Source organism: Nestor notabilis, unplaced genomic scaffold (genome assembly GCF_000696875.1).
Source record: "Nestor notabilis isolate BGI_N333 unplaced genomic scaffold, ASM69687v1 scaffold8061, whole genome shotgun sequence".
NCBI classification, from domain to species: Eukaryota; Metazoa; Chordata; class Aves; order Psittaciformes; family Psittacidae; genus Nestor; species Nestor notabilis.
In genome coordinates, this window is record NW_009914266.1 from 25,072 (window position 1) to 35,757 (window position 10,686).

At 37.8% G+C, this 10,686-nt stretch overlaps 1 protein-coding gene across 1 annotated transcript in view; it reads left to right on the forward strand.

Moving 5' to 3' along the window:
• The window catches only part of TAF4 (TAF4 RNA polymerase II, TATA box binding protein (TBP)-associated factor, 135kDa), a 37,474-nt gene that overhangs the window by 25,065 nt on the left and 1,723 nt on the right, over window positions 1-10,686 (forward strand). Inside the window, exons 8-15 of the mRNA XM_010023574.1 lie at window positions 877-1,128; window positions 2,505-2,649; window positions 3,016-3,130; window positions 3,757-3,926; window positions 4,369-4,499; window positions 5,123-5,248; window positions 6,844-6,900; window positions 6,982-7,101. Of these exons, the coding sequence (XP_010021876.1) occupies window positions 877-1,128; window positions 2,505-2,649; window positions 3,016-3,130; window positions 3,757-3,926; window positions 4,369-4,499; window positions 5,123-5,248; window positions 6,844-6,900; window positions 6,982-7,101 (1,116 nt within the window). The remainder of the gene's footprint in view (window positions 1-876; window positions 1,129-2,504; window positions 2,650-3,015; window positions 3,131-3,756; window positions 3,927-4,368; window positions 4,500-5,122; window positions 5,249-6,843; window positions 6,901-6,981; window positions 7,102-10,686) is intronic.

Below are 10,686 nucleotides of genomic sequence, written 5' to 3' on the forward strand. Positions count from 1 at the left end.
ATTGATTTATTATCCTCTTTTTAGTTCTGGAAAGAAAACAAGAGATTGAATGAAACAGAAAACTACCTTCTGGGCAAACTCAAACTGTTTTGCCTGTGCTGTATATCTGTTTGAAGGATGAAGAGGAAATATGTCACCTCTCAATAGTAAATCCCATTTGTCATAAATTTTATAGCAATTTGATACATTTCAAAGTAATGTTTATTCCAAAACATATACCATCTGAAAATGAGAGAAAGAACAACAGCGCTGTATGGTAATAGTATAACTGGTGGACTAATGTATGATTAAGGGATATAGCTTTAGATGTGTGTTGATCTTTGAATTCTTAAATGCTTATTTAACCTGGAACTGTTAATGAGGACAAAAATCATTACCGTAAGAAAACAACTAATGTAGGAATGCAGTGAAACACTGTGGTCTCTGTTGTGAAATCTTCACCAGTGTTCCAGTATGTGTTTTAAGCCATCACATGTTATAGCTTGCCATATATGTATGAACAGAGGTAGAAGGCAGCATGGGCTTGGATCGTTAAATGCATACCAGGGGTTCCAGATAGGCTTGCATAACCTAGATGCCCATGATATGCAAGCTAAAGGGACTGTCACTCTATCTAGCTTTAAACATGAAGTAGCATGGTATTCCTGTGTGCACTTCTCCTGTTTTCTCAGGTGCACACAGACTGATAGAATGGACTGAAATGTGTTGCTTTTTACAAGTTAACATTTTCTTGTGTAACCTGCTGTAGGTGGCCCTGCCTTGGCAGGGCAGTTGGACTAAATGATCTCCAGAGCTCCCTTCCAACCCTAATGATTCTGTGATTCTGTGCTCTAGGATTAAAACTCTCAAGCAAATTCTTTCCTTTCCTCTTTTCAGAGGAGTTTACCTGCCTTGAGACAGTTAACACCAGACTCTGCAGCTTTCATTCAACAAAGCCAACAGCAGCAGCCAACAACGCAAGCAACGATAGCAACGATTCCATCCGCAGCGGTGCTGCTCAGCTCCTCAGTTCAGCGCACAGCAGGGAAGGCAACTGCAACTGTAACGAGTACCCTCCAACAACCTGTCATCAGCCTAACTCAGCCTACACAAGTTGGTGTCAGTAAACAAGGGCAGTCTACACCACTGGTATGTGAGCTGAAGTTATCGTCTGTTATTGCACAGGGGGGTTGCAACTTCTTAAATGAGTGGTTTAGCTCAACCAGAGATCTTGGACTTCTTTAGAGAAACTAAGAAAAAAAAGCATAATTTAAAATCCATTATTAATTAAAGTACTACATTATTTCCTGTATTAGCATGAAATATCGGCAGATTTTCTCAATTACTGCATATCTGAGAGAGCTGTGTTCTGGAGGATACTTCATTTCCGATCCCATAAGTCTAACAACAGATTACCCCAAAAGAGGAGAAAGAATAATTTTCTCAGGCCTGGACATAAACCAAATAAGAACAGTATAATGTACAGTACCTTTTTACCTTTCTCACAGCAAAGCAGTGTCGGAGTGTAAGCTCTTTTTAGAATGTGTATTAATTAATATACATTATTACATTACTAGGGGTTTTTTGCTGCTTAGTATTTCAGTGTTCCCTGTAGCACGTTCAGCATTCATCTGAGCTGCTCTGTCCAGAAACTTCATATAAAAAAAAAAGAGAGCTCTTTTCAATACACAAATATTTTTTTGCTTACCTTGAGAGAAAACTTAGTGCTTATATTGGTCTTACTGCCTTTATAACCTGGGTATTATAGAAAGAGGTTAGGAACTGAGGGAAGGAATAAAAACTGAACACTGATTGCTGCTGGATTTACAAGAAAATAGTTTGGCCTTTAAATATATGAAATAGCAAAAGAAATACTTGCAGAGTTATAGAGATGGAGCTTACAAAATAGGCAGAGGTGGTAAATTTCTTTACAGTAGTTTGAAAGTAAGTTTCTGAAAACGAGTTGAGGTCAGAAGACAAGTTTGCATAAGTTGCTCCAATTGTGGCATTGTGATGTAACTGAGTTCAGGTTCAGAAGTGGTATGGCTACACTTAGCCTGAGAGTCTAACCTAACAATCCAATAGTACAAGGCTACAGGGCTATAGCTAATGCTGATTCTGGATAAAACAGCATATGTAGAGCCAGCTGGATTATCTTTATTAAGCCTCTTAGTTCTAGGGTTTATTCAGGCAGATCCAGTTTGCCTCTGGATCTCTAATGTAGAAACCACATGTAGAAAATTTTAACTGGACCTTTGTGATTATAGATTATTTATTTTATTTTTTTTTAATAGGTTACTTATTTCTTTTTTGTATCACAGAAAGTGGAGTATTAGTTTTCCTGTAAGGTATGATTTATCTAAAGAAACTTTTCAGTACCTTAAAATGTGTTGTTTCTAAATGAATGAACAGATGCATTAAGATCACAACTCACAAGTTGATTGTTAGGGATTGTTCTTACCACCTGATTCTTAGCCTTAGTTATTCCTCAGATTGCTTACCATTATTTTCCTTATTATTTGCAGGTTATCCAGCAGTCTCAAAAAGCAGGGGCATTGATAAGGCCTCCACAGGTAACGTTGACACAGACGCCAATGGTAGCACTGCGGCAACCACATAGTCGTATTATGCTCACTACTCCCCAAATTCAACTGAATCAACTGCAGACAGGTAGGAGGTTAAGATACTCAGTAATATATGCTACATTTGATAGTATTCACTGAAGGCTGGTTTGTGAATGTCAGTTCCTAAGTGCCCTGTAGCTCTATGATGGCTGTTGTAGTGCTGCTAAAATCTTCAGAGCTTAGTGCCGTAGTGGCTGGGGATACACATCTGTGAGGGCAGCATTTACAGGCAAATTGTTTGGGAACCAGAGTTGTGTGGGAGGGTCCTGTTTTAGGTGGGTGAAATGCTGACAGAAACTATTGACATAGTCTTCGCACCAGATTTATTGCCACTGCTAACTATTAACTGGCTTGAAAATCTGAACTGTGATACAAATTTAATGGAGTACAAATCTTGTCTGTGTTCTTGCAGTACCTGTGGTAAAACCAGCAGTATTACCTGGAAACAAAGCTATTGCCACTGTTTCGACACAATTAGCTGCTGCTCAGAAGAATAAACTGAAAGAACCTGGGGGAGGCTCTTTTAGGTGAGGAACCCTGTGCCTATTTGTGCTTGTGGCTGCCTGATCAGCCTGCTGAATTCTGTGAACCTTTCTCTGTGCTGCAGCGGTGCTGGACTGGGCTGGGTTGAATGCTCAAGAGCTAGAGGTGGATTTTCTGTGGTCAGGTTTGCCACTTTATTAAAGACTTTAACAACCAGCTGTGGACATACTTGTGCCAGGCTGGTTTTAACATTACTAAGGATAAGTATCAAACCTCACACACAATTCTTGCCTGGGCAATCAAATAGGATTAATTTCTTCACTCCTCCCAACTCTGCTTGGGTTATCCAGGTGCACAGCCTATCTTGCAGTGATGAGTGCAGTTTATTACTGTTTTCTAGTAGTGATGTGTCTGGTCTCTTGCTTCTCAAGTTGTTATAACATTGCATAAGAAACATTGAGAGAACAGTTAGGAAGTAAAAAACTACTTCTAGTGCTCCTTGGAATGAAATTGTTAGCTTTATTTATTACATAATAAAAGCAAATAAAATGCAAAAATGAGATAAAGTATTCAGGTTTACTGGAATTCATTATATGCAGCTGTGATACTGTAGAAGTGGGTGTAGATAAGCACTAAGTGTTATGATTATAATGAGTTTTGCTTTCTTAAGGGATGACGATGACATTAATGATGTTGCATCAATGGCTGGAGTCAACCTGTCAGAAGAAAGTGCTCGGATATTGGCAACAAACTCTGAACTAGTTGGCACATTAACAAGGTCCTGTAAAGATGAAACCTTCCTTTTCCCAGCACCTTTACAAAGAAGGATATTAGAAATAGGTATGTTGATTTGTCTTGAGCTTTATTATAAATAAATATCATCATTAGTCTTGGGTTTAATTGAAGGCATTTTCCTTAGAAAGAAGGTTTGAGTAGATTGGAGTTCCTGGAGTCATTACCTTTTTGTGTATTCTGATGCTTGTGGACAATCATTCAGCTTATGGAAGTAGAACATTAAGGGCTAGCAAACCAATAGAAACAATTGCCTTCTAAAATGATGGCAATTTAACATCAGAATTCCTGGACCTGGTTAAAATTCTCACTGTATAAACTGAGAAGGCATAACAGAAATAACATTTGTTTTTATAAAATAAATCCAGAAACACTTTAATCATATTTAGTTACTAGTTTAGAACTAATAGTGGAACATGACTGAGGTTAGCCACATGTTTAGCTCTATTGTAAAATAAGTCTTTACAACTGGCTTTTGTCCTGATGACAGGTAAAAAACATGGAATTACAGAAATCCATCCTGATGTAGTTAGCTACGTATCACATGCTACACAACAAAGACTACAAAACCTCGTGGAAAAATTATCAGAGACTGCTCAACAAAAGAATATTTCTTACAAGGTAACTGTATTTAATTGCACAAAGACAGTGGCAATATTGCACAAATTCAGCAGAGTATCATGTTGGCTGTAATGCCTGAGCTCAGGTATTTAGTTCTCTAAATTTAGGTTGTTTATTCTCTTGACTGATTCATCTTACATTAAGATATTAATACACATGGATTACTAGAACTCTTCAGCTTATATGTGCAAAATATTTAAAAAACAAATGCAGAGAAACTGTGCCCTCCCCTTTGTTGTGTCAGAAGTTGAGAGTCTGAGTGATTGTACAATCAGGCAGATAACAGTGCTGCTTCGATTTCTCAAGAGACTGCTGACAGATGGGTGTTCTTAATAGATGCAAATGCCTGAACAGTGTTTAAAGAAACCACACAGCTCTGTGAAATACGTTCAGGAAGTTAAAGCTGTGATGATATTAGTTTAGAAGTCAAAATCTCATGATTCATGACTAGAACAAAATGCTTTTAAGAATTCTAGCTGGTTTGACTGGTGTAAATACACACTTGCAATTTGCTTGAAGAGGACAAAGCGAACATTTGAGCTTTAAATGTGTAAGTTCTACAGTACAGTACAAGCTAACAGCTTTAAGGAATGTAATGAGAAACATATTTGCCATGTTTTCAGGATGATGAAAGATACGAACAAGCAAGCGACGTTCGGGCACAGCTCAAGTTCTTTGAACAACTTGATCAAATAGAAAAGCAGCGTAAAGATGAACAAGAAAGGGAAATTTTAATGCGTGCAGCAAAGGCAAGTGCTTGGATTTCACACATGTTTGCAATGTGTCAGTTTTGACATCAGAACTGCAGTTTCTTTTCATTCTAAAGTGATTGTAATGAAGGGGAAGACTAATCTTCAAAGGTGGAGCTTGATGAGTATGTTCCTTAGCTAGAATTCTGTTCTGCTTTTCATCATAAAACATGTGAGACAGCTTCTTTGCCAGTCTTTTTACATGTTCCCAATTAAAGTAGGTCTTAAACCCTAGTTTTTGCACTTTGCTTTGAGAAAAAGGTGAATTTTATAGCTTGGTGGTACTCTTAAGTGGAACAGAGAGATTATGGGTATTTTGGAGACCAGAAATGGAATTCAGAAAGATTTTTACAAGTTGAGGAAATACAATAGATAGGAAGCAGTTGATGTAAGCACAAATACAAGCTTTAGACTTTGTGGTTTTATTCAGTGACATGAATATAGCATGAACATGACTTAGCTAGGCAGGAGCCCTCTAGAAATAATTCACAAAACAACATAAGGGTTCTGTTGGGTCACATAAGTCGTGAACCGATATCTTCACTTCAGTTGGTCCCTGTTAGACCTGAGCTGGAATGCTCTATCCAGATTCGGGCCCTGTGGTAAGTAGACTTCAGAAAGAAATTAATTTAAAGGTCTAGGAAATGTGGCCTATGAAGTCAGATTAGAGAGTAAATCCATTTACTTCAGAAGAGAAAAGACTGGGGCGAGGCATAATTCTTCATGAATGTGTTTTGCATATTCATATAATCCTTTTGCTGCACCTAAAGCGCAGGAGGAAAGGCATAGGTTAATCATGAGGAAGAGCTTAATATTCTGAAGGAACATGAGCACTGAATTAAAACTATTTAATTCGTAGTTGGTCTAAAGAATGTATGGGTTTAACAACAGTCAGGATTTGTTTGAATATAGTTAGTCTTGCCTTATGTGGGTACGGATGGAAGACTGTCTTGAAGTTCTTCCTGTTTTCTGTTTAACTGCTTGGAAAAGGCAAGAAACTAAGAGAATTGACATGTTCAGTGTCAATTTAGCAAAAAAATATTAATTGGCAAATATGTGTTAATAGTGTTCGACAATAAAGTGAATTGGGTGGTTGCTATGAAAATACTCTGTTGGTCTGCAGGTTGTTCAAACAGGCGTCTGATGTGTAAATGTAGCAAAAAGATGTTCTTAGTAAGTGCATAGTTACGCAGCAAGGGGAGGAATTTTTCCAGAAAGTACAGGTCTGATTCCTTTTTTCATATGCAGAGTGTGTGTATTTTAAGTCATAGATCTGTGTAATTCATGTCTTGTCATGGGTTTAAGGTATAAGTGCTTAGCTATTCCTTTGCTATTTTTAACACAGCTGGAAAAGAGGATGCTTTTTCAAACATAGATACCTGAAACTAAGAAAGGGAAAACTGCTTTTAATTCCTAAAAGTCATTTTCCCCTGTTGCCCTCTCTGGCAGTGGCAGGTATTCTCCACTTCCTGCTTTAATTTAAGTATAACTTTTATATGCTTTATAAAACTTACAATCTTTAACTGCTTTTTTAACAAAATTAATTTTTCTTTCTTTTTCTCTTACCATTCCACGTTCATCCTTTATCAACATAGTCTCGATCTCGACAAGAAGATCCAGAACAGCTTAGGTTGAAACAGAAGGCCAAGGAGGTGAGTGTTCACCTTAACATGAACTTTTATCTTGGAAATTGAGAGAAAAATAATTAACTGTACTTTTTCTGGCCCACACAGATGCAGCAACAAGAGCTAGCACAGATGAGACAGAGGGATGCCAACTTGACTGCATTAGCTGCCATTGGTCCCAGGAAGAAAAGGAAAGTAGATTCACCAGGATCTGGATCAGGGACAGAGGTACAGTGTAATTGTAATCTTCTGGTTTGCTGCATCAGCCTCTGTAGAAACCTTTGTGTTCAGAGTTTCTTCCCCAGTCTTTTGTTGCTTTGAGCAGCTGAAGTGTATTTTGTGTTCAGATTCACTTGCTCCAAGATCAGGCATCTGTATAGTGGTATGGGGAATAAAATTTGAGTTGTCATTCCCTGGTTCCTCCTGAACTGTGGAAGAATGTGAGAAAAGCCATCTCTGTTCTCTCAAGTCTCTGCTTTTTTTGGACCTCCGTAAGTTTTTGGATGAGATTGTTGTTGTAGTCAATCTACTTAAATAAGAGTGCAGAGTAATTAATGCTGCTGAGGTGGGTGCAGTGGTAGAATTGAGTCACTGCTAAATTTGACAGCAGGAGCTTCAGGTCATAGGAACTTTCCTAATTTCTTTCTTTAGCTGTTGATTTGCCTTTCAGTATCTCTCCAGTAGATCAGTTTGACCAGTTCCATCTGATAATGGTTCTTTTACATACCCTTTGTATATTCTACTATTCAGTCTGGCCTTCTATAAATTTCTCTGCAGACCAAGTATCAGCATACTCAATATCTGGCTACTTTAATGTTAATTCAGGTAGCTTGGTGAACTACCTGTCGTTTAGAAATACAAGTTGCTAAACATGAAATGCATGGAAGAAATATGGGATTTTTCTAGGGTTTAAAAAGAACCAAATCTTCTCAAAACTTGTCATTTACAGGGACAAAAACTCTCTTCAGAATTTGAGGATTTTTCCCTGTTTCTGATAGCAAGTGACAGGATAGTAATAGTTTAATAATTATGATTATTACTCCCTGGGCATTCCAAATTTTCAGTGCTAAAGCATTTATACTGTAGAAAAGCCTTTTGTTTCAGAAGAATTCACCTTGGTTTATACTGAATTACTAGAAGAGATGATTTACGTGTGCTTGATATGTAAGATGTTAGAGAACAATCTGATTACTAGTAACTGTTATTTGTATTAACAAATACAAAAAGAACAATCAAGCCTCTGGAGCATCTTCTAAAGTAATTTTGCATTTTGAAATTTATTAAAATGCTTGTTATACTGATTATATAAGACAAAAAAATAAGTTGATAAATTACTGTGTTAAAGGTTTATAATTCTGGTTTAAAATTATAAAAATTGCTGAATGTGGCACTTTACAAAGATAGATGTGGATATAAATGAAGTCATCTCTGAGGAACATGCTGAAGCATCTCATGCAACATTAACATTGGCATTGCTTCCTTCTGCACATGCAAAGTTAATAGTCTGTTAATGTCACTTAGGTTATGGAATGTATTTTACATCCTCTGTGAGTACTGAGTTGTATTTAATCTAAATCTGGCTAATTCTGTTGTCCCAGATTAATCACTTACTGATTAACCAAATAATTTCAGGTTCCCTGGAAATCTCAACTTTTTGTCTGTTAAATTAAGAACCAGCTGCTTTTGATCTGATGCTCACAGCTGTGCCTCTGCTGCTGTGTCACTTGACATTTATTAATTGAGCCCCACTTGTCACCATTTGTATGCACTTTGTGGTTAAGACATATTACAAGTGTGGAAAATAAGGTTTGTCATTACTTAGACACAGATTTGTAAATGGAAGCTTTTGATGTCTAGGAATGCTGAATCTTAATTGCATGTAAAAATCACTTCTAAGTAGTAATTGGTACTGTTTTGTTTCAAAATCCAACAGAACAGGTTGCTGTCAGTTTGAGGTTTATGTCCATGTGACTTTATTGAAGGTTACCAAAAAGCTTCTTAACTTATTCCATGCCTACAGGAGCAGCGTAGTTCTGTGTCTTTAAAGACTCCTGAAATTTATCTTTGCATTTAAAGTGTTATGGTCTACATAATAAAATCAGGCTTGAGCTTCTACTAAATAATATTTAAATTCCCAGAATTTTAAACCCCTTCCAACCATTTTTCTGTTGTCTTGTTAGTAGTCATATGTATGTATTTGAGAAAATGTAGTTAGCATCCAGTGCTCTCCTGCATCTTCTGACTTCCATTGAAGTTGATGGAAATTAGGCACCTAAGTTGTGCAAGTGCCTTAAAATATGTCTTTGAAAATCCAGCCACTAAACAGTTCTTAGCTACAGGATTTCAATGATTTGATGCTGCTGGTTCAACAGGTAACTTATTAGAGAAACAGAAGTCTTACTTCAGTGTTAGCAGCATGGTAGAGCAAGAACATCTGCACTGAGCACAGTACACTACTAACCAAGAGAATATAATTTCCAGCACAGGTTTAGATTGGTGTTTAATCAGTAATGTACACTAATCATAGATACACTATTCTCACATGTGGAGAGGACTGTGCTGGTGTGAGCCTCAGCAGCTTATTCACATGGCTTTTGCACTACTCCAGATTTTGGCTTTTCTCAAGTCTGGAGTATTCATATTTAAAACAGACTTTTAAAATTTCCAAACTCTCAGGCAGTTAAAGCTTTATGCACTAGTGGACTTTGTTTGGACTTTCTGGTGTCACCGAGAATTGAAGTTCCATTAAAAAAGACAGTATTATTCTAGTAAATGAAATTGAAGGAAAAAAAATCCCTGGCTAATCCACAGAAATATAACCTGTTCCAAATAACTCAGAACACCTCCATTATTTACATAAATACAGAAAGAGCAAGATAGCAGCCACAGGCAACTGCCAAAACCATTCCCGACTTGAAAACTGGAGGTTGGGAGCTGGCTTCCTGGTCTCTGCGCGCCATCTGCTGGTGCTTGCGCTGTACTGCTGCAGGGATGCTGCTGCCCAGTGGGTTTGGGCGCTGCTCTTCTAAGCCAGGCTGCTCTTTGGCTGTCCTTGCTGGGCCGTGCCCTCCTGCCAGCCTCAAGCCAGTCTGCGCTCCTTTCACATCTAAACAGCTGAAGGATGTGGTTATCTCTAAAGATATCAAATTATTTCTTTTCATGTGACAAGTATCATAATATACTCCTTGTTTATCTTACTAGTTTGTGTGGAAAACTACCAGTGTGTACCAGAGATGGCTGAATAATGAAAAAGAGTTCAGAGATCATTAGAGAATGTCTGACTGTGTCTAGAATAGCTGCTCTTAATATAATCCTAAGCTTAGCTACAGTTGTCACTGAAAAGAGAGCTCATGGCACCCTACCATAAAGAGCAGGGGGGGATCTACTATGTTATCCAAGACAGGGTCCAGGGGATAGGACTGCTTCCCACTTCAGAACACCAGGGCTATCCTTGGGATCTGTCTGCCAGCATTGGGAAGAATGCCGTCTCTTCTGTTTGTTTTAGTTGTTTGGATTGCTTATCATTAGTGCCTTCCTAAAGATAAGAGCAGTGCTTTGGGGTGTTTTTTTGGGTGGGGGGGAGGGGCCTATATTAAATGTTACTGAAAACTTCTGATTGTTCAGCTACTTTTTATAACTAAGTATTAAAAAGAAATCTGATCTGGTAGCATACACCATACTGCTTGATAGATTCATGTACATCATTCCTTAGTTCTTACCTTGCATGTTTTCTCTGCAAAGTTGTGGAATAGCTGGGGCACTGACATAGAGTCACAGAATGATTTGGGTTGGAAAGGACCTTAAGATCATCTA